The sequence below is a fragment of the Rhincodon typus genome, chromosome 25 (assembly GCF_021869965.1).
Source record: "Rhincodon typus isolate 14 chromosome 25, sRhiTyp1.1, whole genome shotgun sequence".
In the NCBI taxonomy this organism is placed as follows: Eukaryota; Metazoa; Chordata; class Chondrichthyes; order Orectolobiformes; family Rhincodontidae; genus Rhincodon; species Rhincodon typus.
The window spans coordinates 32,073,531-32,092,711 of record NC_063356.1 but is presented as its reverse complement, the minus strand read 5'-3'; the positions used below and the strand labels follow the sequence as shown (position 1 = coordinate 32,092,711).

Here is a 19,181-nt window from a genome sequence, read left to right as displayed (position 1 = left end):
AAAGTTTTTCTGAAGAAGGGTCCAGACCCGAAACGTCAGCTTTCCTGCTCCTCTGATGCTGCTTGGCCTGCTGTGTTCATCCAGCTGTACACCTTGTTATCTGCCAAATATATTAGATGTGCAATTAAATCATCGATACTGGATCAAAGGATGGTGATCAAAAGATACAGCAATGAGAGAAAGCTTTTAAGGAAGAGATTGAGATGGAGAGTATTCCACAACTTGGGAGGTAGGAAGTTGCATGTATCAATACCAGTGTTGCGAGTCAAAGGGAAGTTGCATAATTGGTCAGAATTGGAGGAGAGAGTTGGGGGACTGTTGTAGAGGCTGAACTAAATTGCATACAGTGAAAAGGCAAGTTGTAAAGCTGTGTAAGCACAGAGGTGTGAATTAAGTCTGAGTTTTCAACTTCCCTTTGAAGACTTTGGCATAGGATAGCTGCATAGGTCAATGCTTTGAGAATGGAAATGATGTAAACCTACTCGATAGAATTTCTGGTGTGAATATTTTGAGTGCTGTTTTAGGTACTGCACCATGGGTGTGTTTTGGCTACAATACAAAAGCTGTTTTGTTCATTTAAATCTATAACATTTACTTCATAAAGGAGTGTATTAGGATTGTACTTTTTCTATGTATTTCAGTTTCTTTGAATTTGTACTATAAGTAGATAGTGTGGTGTTTTTCTACTTTTCCTTTGTTAATAAACTTTGTTAAAACAGAATCTGTAGTATTGTGTAGTGATGTTTCAGTAATAGATCCCTTTGTTAAAACCAAAGCAAATCAAAATTTGTTCTATCAGGCCAGGTTCTGTTCAGAGTCCCACTTGTCTAGTAATAACATCAGCTGGATCATTACTGTATTAAAACTTAGAGGAGAAAATAATTTCTTGCCTTGAAGGAGGGAACTGGACTTTTACGAAGGAGTTATAATGACTCAGCAACTATATAGTTGCTTTTCTTACAGCTGATCCATCGTATTGCAATGAAGTGCTGGCCCACATTTTTTGAAATTTTGACTGAGATGAGCATGGTATCATTGAATCAAATTGATATAAAGAGATCTAGATTTAGATTGAAATGGAATACTGCGAGATAAATGCAGCTTGTTTAACAGCAAGGCAGTGATTTGTAAGAAGTGCGTGAATTTGGGAAGGAGTTGTCACCAAAAGAGTAATGGTTAGGTGAAGAGCTAAAAGTGACGTAAAAATGGAAAAAAAAACATGTGCCACAAAAGGTTCTGGCATTGTGCTAAAAGAGTTTGAAATTACTTCAGATTCTCGGCACTGGGCTGCTGTCAGGAGTTATTCTTCATGCAGTGATGAGTATATGGACTGATAGCGGCACAGCCCAGTTAGGTGGCAGATCCCCAGGACTGAGAACAGAGACACATCCGGATTGGGCCCACCCTGCCTGCTGCAGAAAAATAATCCTGGACAGGGTCTGCCCTGTCTGGCTCCGGAGAGAGACCCCAGGTCTCGGAGGCAGGCGGCAAGGGCCACATGCAGTAATAGGTAGCGGAATGATTCACAGATCCAGCCAGGGGCCGCTGTCCATGCTGCCGGAGATGCAAAATTTGTTGCAATGCAATGTTGAAAATCATCCACTGCTGGATAAACTAGAAGCGTTTTCAACTCCTCCATCTCTTATTACCAGTCTCAAGGATGTTGATTCCACCTGTAGTTAGCCTGAGATTTCTTAAGACACCAGTAACCAACCTTCACAAGTTGATTTTGGATACCCGTGGTCTGCTGCCAACAGTTGGACAGGAACGGGGATCTTCACTGCCTGCAGCTCTACCTTCTGTTGGGGTGACAATGAATTTGAGAAGGTGACCAGTCAACAGGTTCAACAAATGTTCTGTGAGATTGAACTTCTGTTTGAAGAGAAGAAATGTTCTCATGTGCAGAAGTTGGAGAAGTGGTATCAGGAATGGAAATGCAGCTTGTCACATTTTCAAATTTTGGGCAAACAAATAGCCTCTCTTGTTGATGAAGCTTATCGTTGGTATCCTGGTCCAGAGCATGTTGCCGTTCAATTGCTGGCTTCCAATGCGGGCCCTGATGCAGATCTGATTGAACTTTTGTATTCTTGGTTTTAAAATAAAAAGTGACCTTCTCAGATCTTTCTCCATGCGTAGATGGTGACTTTATGCAGAAAATTGTCATTTCCTGGGGAAGAAGATGAAGAGGCAGAAAATGATGTGATTGTTGCTAAAGGCATTGTTGAAGAATACCTAGCATTTGATCGCTGAGAGCTGAAAGACAAAAACTGTGAAAAGAAGTTGGGTCATACTTTGCAATATGAAAGCAGACTGGCGCTACCGTTAGTCCGAGTCATACAGGAGAAGTATAATCATGGCAGAGCTGTTTGAGGTGCGGCTAGAAGTCTTGGGTTCTATGGAGGAGCTGATCTGGAAGCACTGGGAAGGGCACGTTTCAGTTGAAGAGAAGAGCACTGCCTCGGATGAAAGTGCAGGAATCGAGCCAAAAAATTTGTTCTTGCCTCTTGAGCTGCAGTTATCGTAAGTTTGAGTACCAGCTTTGAGCTCTTATTTAACAAAATCTTGGCATTCGTCTGATTGTAAAGCAATGAATGGAGGAGTAGTGGAGGGTAACAAGATGGAAAGGTGAACTCTATTGCAGTAAAATCTTGCATTATATTCAGCATTTCAAGATGGTGCTGGGCATGGTGGCACTTTGCATTTTGCACATGAAAAAATGCTTTTCATTGTATTTTTATTTATGTGACAATAAATCTAATTCTATGTAAAGTAGTTAAAACCATGTAATAAATTAGTAAATGGCTATTGTGATGTGTCTTTCTGGGTTATTGAGCTGAAGTTGGTACATTGACTATCCTCATGTCTATTTGTATGATCCATCCAGCTGTGTAATCAATTCAGAATTCTAAATGGATCACCGTGATGAGAAAACACAACACAACATAACACCCATCTTTTGAATATGGTTTGATGATTAATTATGGGGATGAGTGGTATCCATAAGTATGATGAATGGTGGTAATGTTTTTCAGAATTTTCAGATAAGCTACATTGCTTTTAGAGAATGGTTGATCCTACAAAAAGATCAGTACTACAACTATCTACTCCAACTTAAATAAAAGATGTGTTACTTTTTGCTTCACGGTTCCATAAGGAACAAGTTACCGTAGAACCTGAAAGTAGATCTTATGCTGCGTGTCAGTTTATCAAAACGATCTCTGTCTTTGTCTCTCTACACACACAAATCTTTCTATAACTATTTACAATGTCTAAGTTTGCTTGTCATATTAAAGTTTTCATACCATGCTATATCTGAAATCCACTTTTGGAACACCAAGCAGGTTAAGGTTGTACGTGTACACTTAGGCTGGGGAGAGAGGTCTACACAGTTTGGTATGTAGCATAAGGTGCATGCAATGAATGTTTGGCCTGCCAGTTAAGAGTAAATGCTGTTTATATTATAAATTTTTATATACAGAAGTTAAATATTTATATTTAAATTATAAATCATCTTGAACATACTCAACAGATTAGCCAGCATCTGAGAAACAGACCAATGTTTCAGTTTGACCTCTTAACTGAATTGGAATGATAGATGAGTAATAGATTTTAAACAAGAGAAAGGGTTAGAAAAGGACATGAGATTCTGTGATTGGATAAGAAGATAGAAGCAATTAAATGACAAAAGCATGCAAGGGCATGGTTGTGGGACATGTTATAAAAGATTCTGATTGAGAAAGCACGAATGGCAAAATGATCAATGGCCATCTCCCAAAAGCAAAGATTACAAATGAAAACTGCAAAATTCGATAGGTTGTAAGGCTTTCACAAGCTCGTGTTGTGTTCCGTTGGAACACTGTAGGACTCTTAAAAGCAGCAGATCAGGGTGAAGATAAAGTCGCCATGGCCTCAGAGAACCATAATGCTGCTGTCTTTTTGAAGAGAGACAACTGATGGTGGTTTAACCTGGGGGTCACCAGGTGAGGGGAGAGGTTGAGAAGGAGATACCTTCATGATAACCTGGTGCAGGATTTAACCCATGCTGTTGGCATCACTGTATCACAAACCAGCCATCTAGCCATTCGATCAGGGTAGGAGCAAAGTGGAGAGGTTAAATTATAGGTGTTACAGTGATTGTCAGTATCTTCCAGAAGTACAACACAAATGCAAGTTTATTACTATAGGTTGGCCCAATTCCTGACTTCAAGTGACTGAATTGATCAGTTATGTACCCCTGTATTTTTGTAAGTTGTGAACTGAGGTTGAATTAATTTCTGTGAAAACTTTACACATTTTATACTTTTTAGTGAAGCGTTTGCATGATATTCTATTTGGGTATCAGTTTTGTACACCGAATCAGATAATATTTTAGTAGCTTGTAATGTGGCTTTTTAGTTGAATCAGGTCATACGTGTAAGATTGGACTATAGAATTTGCTTTGCAGACAGCTGTGAAGGTTAGGAATATTTCCAGTAAAATGAATTACTGTGTACGCTGTTGAAATACATTTATTCTGGTCTGCCAAACCCCTGGAGCAACGTGTCAATATGTTTCAAATATGGAAAACTTAATATTCATTCTGAGTTAGAATACAATAAATTGTTCCTGTGCTTGATAATTGCTTGAGGCGGTTGTCATTTATACTGGAATCTAGGAGGCTTTTATGTCTAATACAAAATATAGTCAATTAATAGTTATTGTTATGCTGCACATTTTATACGGATGACTAAGGATACAATTCCTTTTAGCAAGTAGTTCTAATTCCTGTTTTAAAGGTTTTGATATAAATTAGTTTTGTGAACTCAGTTATTAATTGTTTTCAAAATACTTTGTAGAAAATCTGCTACGATTGCTGTAAATCAACTCCTGACCAGTTTATACTGAAAAGATTTATAACTTCTAAAAATATAGAATTGTCATTTTCACTTGATTGGAACTTTCTTGCCCTTAAATTTGAGTGTCTGAAATGGTGCTCCTATAAAGTTTTCGGTGAATGATCTAAAACTAAGTAAGTTTGTGTTGATTTCCTCTTGCAGTTTACTTAAAGAAGGTTCCAAGATGTATGCACAGTCAAAATCAAAAAGAGCCTCCAGTTTCCATGAGTTTGCGAAAAGCACCAGTGACGCTTGGGACATTGGGGATGACGAAGAAGAAGAGTTCATGTCTTTTGCTTCCCAAAGCCTTAATTCAAAAGTTGCAATGGCAACAGCTGCTCAGGTCATTCAGAACCACAATAAATTGAAGGAACCTCCTGGAGAGAAAATGCAGCAATCTGAATCGTTCGATGAGATTAAAAGGAACGGCAAGGTGGTAAAATCGAACAGTGAAGTACAACTGTCAGTGTCTTCGGGTAAGGATATACTTGTGTTGGCATAGTTGGAGTAATAAATGTTCTTGAGCATTGGAGATGATAATGGTTAGGAGCCCTTTATTTTATACTGCTTTTTTCTTTATTGATTGCTCTTTGCCCTTTGTTCATAAACAAATATAACACTGATAACTTGGTGTACCTGGTTTATTCAAGCACATGTGCAGGTTAGACTCTTCTTAAAAATGTATATAGCTACTAATAAAACAGACATATGTTCACAATTAAAAATAACTTGCAGTGTTGTAGACACCTGGGAACCACCAACACTTGCAAATTGTGAATTATGGATTGCCTTGAAAGCACCAAGTTTGTTTGCAACTTAAAACATGGGACATGTAGGTAAGCACGAGGTGGCAATTAAACTGGCTTTTGTAGATATCATTACATAATATTAATGTGGCAAATAAATCACCATTTCTGGGATGAAATCTTGAATGGCTGTCTTCCAGGGATATGTTTCTTTATGCATTTGAGCACCTACTGGTATTGATGCTGTGTGTGGAACGTACATTCTCCAAGAGCCGGGATATACCCTGGTCTGCCAAGAACCATCAAAGTAGAATCTACTCCTTTCAAATCCTGTGAAATATTATCAGATGTTTCTAATTTAAAGGTTTGGAGATTATAAAAGGAGTCATGCCGGAGGACAACTTCAGTTAATCTGTAAGCAGAATGTCTGAAACCCAACCAAAACCCTGAGGCTGAAGAGAATTGGGAGAAAGAAAGTGAATCTGCAATTGTCTCACTTCTCCGGTCAGCTACTTGTGAAGTCTTAACAGCACCCTATCCATGTCATAGTATTTCAAACTGCAGCTGGTGGAGGGAAGGCATCTGGGCATGAGTGTACAGGACGTCAGTCTCCCCAGACACTTTTTAGTCCTTCATCAGCTGCCTCGCCCGGTGTACACAGATCCCAGGATCAGGTTATTCCTCCTCATTTGAAAGAACGATCCCACAACGGCATTGAACTGGGAAACTCAATAAGCAGAAAATGAGTTGAAATTGTATCTTGTTGGCAGATTCCCAGAAATGGGCATAATTGCAAATGAGTGAGGAAAAAAATGAATGTCGTAGGAAGCATTACTAATCCTGGGATATTTGGCTCATTTAGTTGTACATTCATCCATTTCTAAAATAATGGTTTCTGCAAGTAGAAGGACACCTTTTTCAAGTCCATTAAATGTCCCTAATTTACAGGTTTCACTAGATATATTTCATTGTAATATTACCTAGAATTATTTTTATTTTTTCCCCTGAAAAAATGAAATAACCTTAATTAAGAATAATCGTCAAACTCCAATATCAGGATATTGAAATTGTAGTGTTAAGAACCTCATTCAAAAAAAAACTTAATATTGGAACTGCAAAATTGTCTCAAATATTTGCACAGCACTACTATTTGACTTCTAATTTGCATGTTACAAATAACCGGGTGTAACCTTTGTATTCAGAGGTGTGGCATGTGTACTGTTCTCCTGAAAGAAAATTATAAGGACTCCAGTTGTAGTTAATCTTTTGTACTTAATGGTATTTGTGATTTAAGTACTTACTTGTGAAAACTTCTTTCAGTGTATTTTTTCTATTTATCCACATCAAGTTTAGTTGTCTAAATATGCTCGATTTAACATTTATATCCACAAATAATTCAAGTGTAAAATCTAATATTTTTGAATGTCCCGTGGTGTAGAGAATGGAGTTTTAAGTGTTTTACTATTTGGTACATCTTCATGATGAATACATGTGAGATTACTGCAGAATCAATGACAATGAGGTTCATGTTTCTGAGCAGGTTCGTTTGCGAATCTGATATTCGGTATCAATTAATGTCTAAACTGAGGTTATATATTCATCAATTAAGCTCAGTTGGTGCTTATTAGTGCAGGTTTGTCTTTGAGCCCCGTTGCAGACATAACCGTAGAATCCAAGTTGTGAGTGTACTGCATTGTTGTGAGTACCGCCATTCAGTAGAAGTCATGGAATTGAAATTTTGTCAGCTTGCTCAAGTGGATGCAAAGGATCCTCTGATATTATTTCAAGGAATGTAGGTGGTTTACCCTTTGTCTTGACCAATGTTCCTCCATCAACTAATTGCACCAAAATCAGATAATTTGTTTACTATTTTCTTTGCTATTTTTGGGCATCTCTGTGTGAATTGTTTGTTTATTTATTTATTTAGTAGTATCACCTCCATTTCAGGAGCAATCCATTGATTTTAAAGCATTAAGGATATATAATGGTAAGCAAATTCTTTCTTTTTTTCTGTACTATACAACATTGGATTATTTTCACTGCCTTGCAACAGATTTTTGAGTAATTAATATAATGTTCATTTCTCAGCGATCACAATTCTTCTATCCTGCGAGGCATTGCATTTTGTCATAAGTCAAAACAATCTTCACTCAATTGTCACACTCATTGTAAAAGATTTATTGGTGGATTTCCTCCTTGCATTTCACTAACAGTTTGAGGTAACTCAGCGAACAATTGGGTTTATCACAAATGAGGTACAGTAGGATTCATAATTCTTTTGATTTATTACAGATGGAGATTGAATTGACTACTGTCCACTCCTTCACTGGCAAGTTTTTAATTGACCTCACTTCTCCTGTTCATGTCTCAGTCGATCCTTTTGAAAGTGCTAATAAACAGGGAATGAAGTGGCGATAATCTTTGTCTGAGTGGTTATTGGCCAGGGAGTAATTTGCTGGTTTGGGAATATGAGCAATTGTGTTTGTGCTTTCACTTTTCACAAGGCAATGTAACATCAAGTAGCAACCGAAATATACTTAATGAAGCATTAGGAATTTTGGTCATTGATCAACTCAGTGCAGATTTCAACAGGAATAATTACCTATTGACTCTAAAAGCAGGCACAAGTCTATAATATGGAATTGAAGTACTGTTGCTGCCAGTTGGAGTGCCTACAGGCTGAGGTTATGGCACATAGAGGTGCATTTCAGTATGGTTAATTGCATCTTAAACCTACCTTTGGTAAAAGAAATAATTTAAACATAGGGCTTTCTCAATGTGCTGCGTAGTTTCCATATTTACTAAACCTGTAAGTTTGACATAGCTTCTAAACGTATTGAACTACGTAATATAAATCACAGCTGTTTTCCTCCTGTCATCCCTTCTGTTTTTCCTCTATTCTACCACAGCTGAGAAACCTGTTGCTGTGCTTGCATTTGTCTGACATTAAACATTACTCTCTGTGTTGTAAGGATTAGGATCTGGGTAGCCAACATCCTTTTTGTATTTTACTCAGTAAAAGCCCACCTTGAATTATGCTTGTTTTGACTTGGGTGCGTGACATTATGAACAGTTTGTTGTATCTCCAGACTATAATTTTATGGCTAAAGCCTTAGGGCAGTGTTAAAGGTAATGAGATTGGAGAATGGAAAGCAAAGTTGTAAAATCTTCAAGGGTAATGACTGTTGTTTGTTTGTTTGTTTCTTTGCCATTTGGATAGAATCCTTTTCATAGTATCCCTATAGTGTGGAAACAGGCCCTTCAGCCCATCATGTCCACACCAACCCTCAGAGCATCCCACCCAGACCTAACCCCGTATAATCCACCTAATCTACACATCCCTGAACACTACAGGGTAATTAGCATTGCCAATCCATCTAGCCTGCACATTTTTGGACTGCGGGAGGAGACCAGAGCACCCAGAGGAAACTCATGCAGACATGGGGAGAATGTGCAAACTTCATATACAGTTGCCTGAGGGTGGAATCGAACCCAGGTCCCTGGTGCTGTGAAGCAGCAGTGCTAACCACTGAGCCACCATGCCGCCTCTGACTTTGATTTTACTTTACTTTGACTTCCTTAGATTTATTATGACATGTGTATCCTGACAGAAAAGGAGTTTGGAGTTGAATGTCATTCTTACTTTGTCCCAAATGAAAGCCAAACATTTTAGGTGTTTCAATACGCCAGAAACTGCTGGGAAGGTAATGACAAATTAATGTGCTCACCTGTTTGTTAAAATTGAGCCAATTATCATGCAAAAGAGATGTCTTGAAAGTTCCATTTTGTCTAGGAGTTTGACTAATTCACAAAATTCAGCCCATAGCTTCAAGAATTCAGGAAGAATTACAACTTTGCTATGAATCTCCCAGTGACATTCATTTTGTGTCATGAATTTGGATTTAAAATGTAATGTAAATTAACATGGAAAAATGTAAATGTGTGCCAGTGGTCTGCTGGAAGGACTGACCCTGAACAAGCATGCAAGGTTCAGTGAATCTGGAGGATGCCGATGTGGATGTCACTGGCACATGGACCCTGCGCAACCACACCCACCCCACCTCCCGGCCTGGTGAGCTGGCAGTGTCTCAGTAATTTTGATAATAGTCTTCATAGACTTCCACCGCTGCCCTTTCCACTATAGCCTCTGCACTGCCCCAGTGCACCAGCAGCACAATTCACAGGTCAATCCAATTATTTGTTGCTTTTAGAGTCATATAGCATGGAAACAGACCCTTTGGTCCAACTAGTCCATGCCGTCCATGTTCCTAAACTAAACTCGTCTACGCGGTTTGCATAGTGGTACAAACAAAAGGGGGGGATAAGCAAAGAATTAAAGTCAGTGGTGGAACTTATAATATAACCTAGAACCATTCAACAAATCAACACACGTGAGAATATGAAACTACTTATTCATTGACAGCTAGTGCAAATCCTTAGTACTTTCTTAACTACAGAACATAGTTTTGGCTCTAAATATTTGTATATCACTGCCTATTGAATTGAGTCGTAGACTGTGGTAGTAAACATTTTTCAACTATCTGATGTTTACAAATGCCTTCTCGGACTGATTTAATGGCTGCCGCAACATGTTTTATCACCAAGGCCAACAAGTGACAATGGTTGTAACTTTTAATATCATAATATAACACTGTTTACTAGACTGATGGAGCAGCAGGTACATGGAGACGTGACCACCTTCAAGTTCCCTCGCAATCCTGATGTGGGAATGTATCATCGTTCCTTCACTGTCACTGGGTGAAAATCCTGGAATCTCCTCCCTAACAGTAGTGTGGGTATACATAGTGTGTGGACTACAACGATTCAAGGAGGCAGCTCACCATCACCTTCTCAGGGGCAAGTGGGCACAGGCATTAAATGCTGGAACCCCTATCCCACAAGTGAATAAAAAATATGTGAGCGAGGTGAGAGTGTGGAAGAGGAAATTAGCTGTGTGCAAGAGGGCCTTCATACAGATAGACATCCTTGAGCTTAGACCATGCTCTCCATGTTCGTTGATTGGGAGCTGGAATTCTTCCAAGGAATGTATGAAGAAGGTGGGCTGCAGCTACTTGTCTGTTTTGCATTATTAGCTGCTGGCTACATTAATAGAAAGTCATCTGTGGAAATCTGTTAGGCTTGTCCACAGGCCTGAAAGCCTGATGGTGAAGGAAGTGGCTGTGGGATGTTTCTCCTCTTGGCCCTTGGTTCAGTTTCAGTGGTTGTTTATTTCACCTCATTTCGGTCCAATTTGTTTACCAGTTGAGCTTGGAATTATTGCATGCATGCAGTAATTGGAGACTATAAAAATTTTGAAGATAAATCTGTAATCTAGCATAATAGCGAACTCTCATGTTGAACAAAGGTACTAGCCTAAAGTAGTAGTATCAAATCAATGCTATAAATTGCTTCTAATGGCAGTTTTAATATGACAGTTGCGTTAAATGGGAGGACAAAACCATTGCAAGTTGTCGAGTCATTTCAGTAAAATAACTGAGCGCTTTTTCTTAGATTTACAAAGTATAACACAGAGGAGATGAGAAATCAATTCTTTACTTTGCACTTAGGGCCACTCTTGAGGCCTGTTGGCCAAGGACGTCCTCAGTGTTTCACCCGAAGCTACATGATTTCTGGCCTGACTTTAACATAGAGATCATTGATTTTTAGTAAGGAGTAGTTTGTTTTGTTTTTGGCTTTGAGGATGGGGCAGGGGGAGATTGTGTGGGGAATTATTTTTGTTAAGGTAACATGGTCTGGTGCTTTTTTTTTAGGTGGGGTGTGATTGATTTTTTTTGAGGGTTTTATTTTACAGAAGTGTTTATGGCTCAGAAGGAGGCCATTCACCTCATCGTGCCTGGACTGACTAATTAAATGAGGTAGGGCTTAACGTAAGGTAGGCTTTGTTAAGGGGTGCTAGAGCTGAGTAAGAGGTTTATTAAGGAATTCTTGGGGATTTAGAATAGCAATGACATGATTTAGTGGAGGGAAGGTGAGTTAGTGCTGTGGTGGCCATTTGGGAGGTTTTAATGCTGTGATAATGCCTGCTGAGTATGGGCTTTACTGAAGAGATTAATTGCTGAAATTGTGGTCCAGTCGTGGGTTTTAATTTAGTTCAAATTTGACAAGATTCAGTTGAGGGGATATGGTGGCTAGATGGAGTTTCTCTCGGCCTTCTCAAAGGAAACCTTTGCTGATATAATTTTATCGTTGAGCAGTGTTGACATGAAGCTTGGATAGGTCTTGGTTAGTTGGGGACGGGGGGGATGGTGGTTATCTTGCACAATAGAGAGTGGTTGATTGCTGATGCTAGCAACTTTCCATCTAATGGATGTGGATTCATTAGGTTGGACATGTGGAGGATAGTGACATACCCAAGTACTCCTATGGACTCAGAATTTAATAGCCCAGAAGGAAGCCATTCAGCCCATTTTGTCTGTGTTGGTCAACAAAGATCTGACTAATTCTAATTTCCAGCTCCTTCCCATAGCCTAAGCAGCTATGGCAATGCAAGTGAATATTTAAATACTGCTTCGGAGAGTTTCTGTCTCAACTACTCTTTCAGGCAGAGAATTCCAAACTCCCACCGTGCTCTGGATGAAAAATGTTCTTCTCAATTCTCTTCATCATCTTCTACCTCTGACTTTTAAATCAATGCCCCTTGGTTATTGATCCCTTTGCTAATGGAAAAAGTGCCTTCCTAGCCACCCTATCTATGCCTCTCTCTCCCCCTCTGTCTTTGTCTGCCCGCCTCTCCCCCTCTGTCTGTCTCTGTTTGCCGGTGTCTCGGGATAGGGAAGGAGGCAAGAAAGGAAGGGGAGTGGCATTTTTGATTAAAGAATACATTACTTCTATAGCTGGAGAAGATATTTCTGAAAAATCGCCGAGTGAAAATATGTGTAGAAATTAGAAAGGAAAGATCACCTTGATGAGATTGTATTATCGGTTCCCCCCAATAGTCGGAGAGAAGTTAGAAATAAATATGTAGGGAGATCTCGGTTATATGTAAGCCTAATAAGGTTGTAATAATGGGGGATTTTAATTTTTCAAACATTGATTGGGGCTACTATAGTTTTAAAGGTTTGGATGGTGAAGAATTTGTCAAATGTGTTCAAGGAAATTTTCATTATCAATATGTCAATGCTCCTATCGGGGAAGGAGCAAAACTAGACCTTCTTTTGGGCATAAGACAGGTGACTGAAGTAAAAGTGGGGGAACACTTTGGGACAAGTGATCATAAGTCTATTAGTTTCAAAGTAGTTATGGAAAAGGATAAGCCTTCCATAAAAGTTAAGTTTTTGATTGGATTAAGGCAAATTTTAATGGTATGAGACAAGAACTTTCAAAAGTTGATTGGAGTAGACTGCAGGTAGAAGGGCGTCTGACAAGTGAGAGGCTTTCAAGAGTGTGATGATGAGAGTTCAGACATTTTGTTTCTGTTAGAGTGAAGGGTAAGGTTGGTAAGATTAAGGAACAGTGGATGAATAAAGATATTGAATTTCTAGTCAAGAATAAAAGAGAACCTTATTTTAAAATGTAGACAACAAGGTTCAATCGAATCTATTAATTAATATCAAGAATGTAGGGGTACTCTTAAAGAAATCAGGAAGGCAAAGAGGGAATACGAGATAGCATAGGCAGATAAGGTTAAGGATAATTCAGAGAGATTCTACAAATATATTAAGAGCAAGAGGTTAACTAGGGAGAGGGTAGGACCTTTTAAAGATCAAGGTGGTTGTCTATGTGTTGAACCCCAGGAGATGGGAGAGATCCTAAAATATTTAGCGTCAGTTTTTACTGTGGAGAAAGAAATGGAGGCTAGAGAATGCAAAGAAATAAATTTTGACATTTTAGAAACAGCTCACATTACAGAATAGGAAGTTTTGGAGGTCTTAGAGAATGTAAGGGTGGATAAATCTCTGGGACCAGTTTTCATGTATCCCAGAACATTGTGGAAGGTAAAAGAAGAAATTGCGATACCCATCATGGAAATATTTGCATAATCTATAAGTATCAGTGAGGTGCCTGATGACCGGAGGGTGGCTTTGTAACTTTGTTTAAGAAAGGTTGTAAGGAGAAACCAGGGAACTGTAGACCTGTGAGTCTGATTTTGGTTGTGGGTAAATTGTTGAAGGTGATTATAAAACATAGGATTTATGGACATATAGAGAGGCAAAAATTGATCAGGGATAGTCAGCATGGTTTTATGCGAGAAACATCATTCCTCATAAACTTGATTGAGTTTTTTGAGGAAGTTACCAAAAAGATTGAGGGCAGTGCAGTAGACATTGTTTACTTAAAGCCTTCAACAAGGTTCCACGTTGTAGACTAATTAGTAACGTTAGGTTACATTGGATTCTGGTGAAGCTTGCCAATTGGATACATAGTTGGCTTAATGGCAGAAGATAGAGTGGTGGTCGAGGCCTGTCACCAACGGTGTTCCACAGGGATCAGTTCTGGGTCCTCTTATGTTTGTCATTTATATGCATCATTTGGATGAAAGTATAGGAGGGATGGTTATTAAGTTTGTGGATGACATCAAAATTGGTGGCATAGTAGACAGTAAAGAAGGTTTTCTAAGGTTACAAAGGGATCTTGCTCCAATGGGTCAATGGGAGGCAAAATGGCAGATGGAGTTCAATCTGGATAAAAGCAAGGTATTGCTTTTTGGTACAACAAACAAGGTGGAACTTGCATTTAATGTTAGGGTCTTGGGTAGAGTCATACAAAATGTAGAGCAGAGCGATCTAGACGTTCAGGTACATAATTCTTTAAAGTTTGCATCACAAATACACAGGGTGATTACAAAGGTGTTTGGCACACTTGGTCTTCATTGCTCAGTCCTTTGAGTATTGGAGTTGGGAAGTCATGTTGACGTTATACAGGGCATTGGTGAGGACTGTTCTGGAAAACTGTGTCCAGTTCTGGTCACCCAGTTGTAGGAAGGATATTATTAAGCTGTAGAGGATTTGGAAGAGATTTACCAGGATGTTGCTGGGTATGGAAGATTTGAGTTCTAATGAAAGGTTGGATAGGCTGGGGCTTTTTTTTCCACTGGAGTGTAGGAGGCGGAGAGGCAACCCTAAAGAAGTTTATAAAATAATGAGCAGTATAGATAGTAATTAATTGTAGTTGTCTTTTCCCTAGGATAAAGGATTCCAAGACCAGGGAACATATTTTTAAGGTGAGAGGAGAGAAATTAAAAAAGACTTGAGGCGCAAATGTTTCACACAGAGGGTGGTTTGCATGTGAAGTGAACTTCCTGAAGAAGTGGTGAATGTGGATACAACTGTGTTTAAAAGACATTTGGATAAGTACATGAATAGGAAAGTTTTGGAGGAATATGGGCCAGGAGCAGGCAGGTGGAACTAGTTTAGTTTGAGATTATGTTCGACATGGACTAGTTGGACCAAAGGGTCTATTTCCGCCCTGTATGACTCTGGAACTCTGTAAGAGAGGAGGAATACTACTAATCTGTCATGAAATTTGTGTGCCACTATGAGCGCAGTGACAAGTTGCAGAGACTTTGAGTGACTGTGTGTGTTAAAGGTTTATTCGTTCTTGACTTCATCTGTATATTTTAATAAACCACTGGGTGAATCTGTGTTCCTTGCTTTAATTTGGGAGCAAAATTAGGTGAAATTACTAAGCCTGCTAGTGACTAATTGGCTTCTCATCTTCTAGCTTAATGGCTAGAGGGTGAAATTCTGGAGCAGCAGACTCCTGGTGACCTTTACCATCAAGTAAGATGTGTGTATTGAATTATAACACTGCTGTTAACAGGATCGCCAAAATATCAATCATATTTAATGTCAGACTGACGCAGTTACAGGGGGCAGATTCCTTGGGAGATCAGGTAATTTCAACAAAACCAGTGAACTGGCATTCTGTGAAGGCCTTGTGACAAGATTACAAATTGCTTGTGGGAATTGTACAATCCACTAGGGGATTTTTTTATACTTTATTTAGAAAGTGGGTCATTTCTATTTATCAATCTTTTCAGCTAAATTTCATGGCTAGCACCTCTGTTTCCATTGACTTGGGAAATATATCAGACATATTAAAAGCTTTTTTAGGATGATTTATTTTTCTGTATTGATGTGTAGTAAATTGGATGATTTCACTATAATGTTGTACACCAAGTTAAAGAAAATTCAAGACTACTGTTATTTTTATTTACAGCTAGATTCTTACCTGCTTGCTCACTTCTGAATTAAAAAGAAGTTAAGGACTGCATTGTCAAGATTGCAGCAAGGATATAGCTTCTGATGTTTTGTGCACTGGATAGGTAAACTTGTCACTGCTGGTTGGTGGATTGTTGGGAGGATGTGTAATTATGTTTTCATGGAGTTGTGGAGTTCCCCAGTTTGAGTTGGAGAACTGAAAGCTAATTTTGCTGAATAATTAAGGATATTAACCTTAGCCTTGCAGAAAGAGAATTTTTTTTTCCTGATTTGAGACCAACTTACCCTTCCCAGAATTCTGGGCAGGAGAGAATCATGGCTGTAAGAGCTGCTCCTCCTTTTGAGATTTCTTCAGTGCTGTTAGTGATTTCCTCAGTTTCTTGGAGCTGTAATTACTGTTTTTAAGTTTTTGCTTTGTTTTTGGAACTTTTTCAAGAAAAATCAATGACAGTGATACTTTAAATGGGACAAAAGAGAGACAGCAGGAGTTCAGGAGAGACTGTGGGAGGTTGGAGAATGGCTTTACAGTTCATTTTAAAAGAAACCTAGCAGTGAGCACTCGCAGCTGATTGTACTTCCTCAGACAAGCATCTCTGGAAATCAGAGTTCAGACCAAGAAAACCAGAAAAAAGATGAAATTTCACAGCTGAATTTGAAGATACCTCCTTATCGGAACTACTCTCAGCTGGGCGTGTCAAGTTTTCATTGAGCAGCTAAGTGTTTGTTTTTAAGACTTATATCAATCTCTTTTGCAAAAAGGAAATAGTGAGTGGAATGAGGGTTTTTATGTTTTACTGAGATCTGTCTCTTGGTTAATTTTTTTAATATAAAGCAGGTATTAAGTTATCCGAGAGCAGTGGGTCAGTAGGTTAAGGTACAGAGATGGCCTTTAGTAGAGCAGTGTGCTCTTGCTCCCGGATGTGGAGGATTAAGGAGAATTTCACTGTTCTGATGATTATGGCTGCAGGAAGTGTGTTTGGCTGCAAATCCTATCAGATCGCATGGATTGGTTTGAGTGGAGAACCGGGGGTGTGATGGATGGCAGTTTCAGAACGGTAGAAAACCTGCGGATACCGTCCAGTAGATGGGTTACCTCTAGGAAAGGTCGGTGAGGTCGGCAGGCAGTGAGGAGTCTCCTGTGTCTATCCACATCTCAAGTAAGCTGTTTTGGCAAATGAAGGTGATGGACTCTCCGGAGAGTGTAGCACTGACAGCCAGGTTTCTGATATCAAGACTGGCTCTTCTGTAATGAGGGGTGTGTCAGGTTCTAAGTGATGGATTGTGATAGGGGACTCTTTAGTCAGGGTCGCAGACATTTCTGTGAGATATCAGAATGATGTGTTGCCTCCCTGGTGCCAGGCTCAAGGGTGTCATAAAGTCATAGAGTCACAAAACATGGAAAGAGACCCTTTGGTCCAACTTGTCTGTGCTGAACAGACATCCCAATCTGACCTGGTCCCATTTATCGGCTTTTGGCCCATATCCCTCTAAACCCTTCCTAATCACGTACTCATCCTGGTGCCTTTTTAAAATGATGTAAATGTACCTGCTTCTACCCTCAGAATTGTTTTGTTAACTTTGTTTCGTTCTCCAAAAACATTATCCAATCTGTTTCAGATTTCCAGCATCTGCAGTATTCTGCTTTGCCAGGAAAGTCTTCTGTGTTACTACTTTGTGCCAACATTATGGGTAATACAAAATTCATGCACCTGCAAGCTGTCAGCATGGCAATTATATACATGAAATCCCAAGTAGTTCAAATATTTCATAAAAGGAGACAAGACTAGTGGGGAATGAATTGCCTCTAGTTAAGGATTAAATTCCTTCAGGGAAAATTTAAAATACACCTTTTCACCTCTCTGAACCATTTTACTTTTGTTTTACATTTAGTGTCGCTTCTTTGTCACTGCCCAACAGTAATTGTAGTGACTACAGTGGTAGATTGGGGCTTCTAATTATACAACTACCAAGGCTTGTGCATTAGCATTTTTATCTCCATTTGTGGAAAACCATTTTAATAAAAGCCAAAACGACCTTTTTTTTCCCCACTGCCTATATCCCAAAATACAAACTGATGGAGTGTAATGAATGAATGAAGTGTGATAAAACAGCATTATATTGATGAAATTGTTTGGTAAGCTCTTCTTTGTGAGTGTGTGGTACAAAATCAAACACATAAAATGAAGATCTGCTGTGGCTCTTTACTGGTTTCAAAGTTTAATTAAAATCTTGTTCACAGTTTAGATAACTTTATTTTACATGGAAGTGAAATTTTGATTAGGATTGTGGATTTTTCTCTTATCACACACAACAAAACAGGATGAAAATGTAAATTTTTTTTCTGATCTGGTAAACAAGTTTGAACAACAAAAAAGTGTTGATCTGCAGTTAGCTGTGATGTAATTTCAGGAGGTAGTCCTTCCTGGGTTTCTTTTAACTGAAGTTTACAAGAGTAAAGTATACTCTCTTAGCTGAAGTGTACAAGGTCCTGTACAATCTCGGCAAGGTAGATGTGGACATGATGTGCCCTTTTGTGGGGAGGGTCCAGAAATAGAAAGCTTTGTTTAAAAATTAGGGTTTGCCTTTTTAGGACAGAGACAAGGAGTCATATTTTTCTGACAGTTACAGTTTTGGAACTGTATGCCTCAGAAGGCAGAGGGGGTGAGATCATTGAATATTTTTAAGACCAAGTAGATTGATTCTTGTTAAGCAAAGGAATCAAAGGTTATCAGGGGTAGATGAGAATGTAAAATTTAAATCGCAACCAGATAGCTATGACTTTACTGAATGTTGTGAATGTTGGAGCAGGCTTTTGAGAGGCTGAAATGGCTTAATTCTGATTCTAATTCATATGTTTGGAATAAAATTTGAAATCCACAAAATTTGTCACAGTTTTTGTACATGAACTATATTTTGTAAAACCTCTCAAGTTAAATGCAATTCAAAGTTCAAAGATTAGAAATAACTGTAGGTCCTAAAATAAAATTAACTGTGAAAATTATACTTTGTCGAAGCCTTTCGTATTGTATTCAGAAGGACATTTGCAAGAATACCAAGTACAAAGGAGAGAAACATTTTCACAGTGTAGGAGAAGAGAATGCTGATTGGTTGATAAGTGAGGGGAAGGGGGTTCTGAAATAAATAGGGAGGGGTGGAGCGGATAGAAGATGGATAGAGGAGAGGATGGGTGGAGAGGAAACAGACAGGTCGAAGAGGCGGGGATGGAGCCAGTAAAGGTGAGAGTAGGTGGGGAGTTAGGGAGGGGATAGGTCAGTCCAGGGAGAACGGACAGGTCAAGGGGGTGGGATGAGGTTAGTAGGTAGGAGATGGGGGTGCTGCTTGAGGTGGGAGGAGGGGATAGGTGGGAGGAAGAACAGGTT

General features: G+C 39.0%; 1 protein-coding gene across 4 annotated transcripts in view; it reads left to right on the top strand.

Moving 5' to 3' along the window:
* Nucleotides 1-19,181, top strand: part of tbc1d22b (TBC1 domain family, member 22B) — a 1,108,217-nt gene that overhangs the window by 836,662 nt on the left and 252,374 nt on the right. For all 4 annotated transcript variants that reach the window (XM_048611941.1, XM_048611940.1, XM_048611939.1 and 1 more), the window contains one exon: nucleotides 5,037-5,350. In XM_048611941.1, coding sequence (XP_048467898.1) covers nucleotides 5,037-5,350 — 314 coding nt within the window. The remainder of the gene's footprint in view (nucleotides 1-5,036; nucleotides 5,351-19,181) is intronic.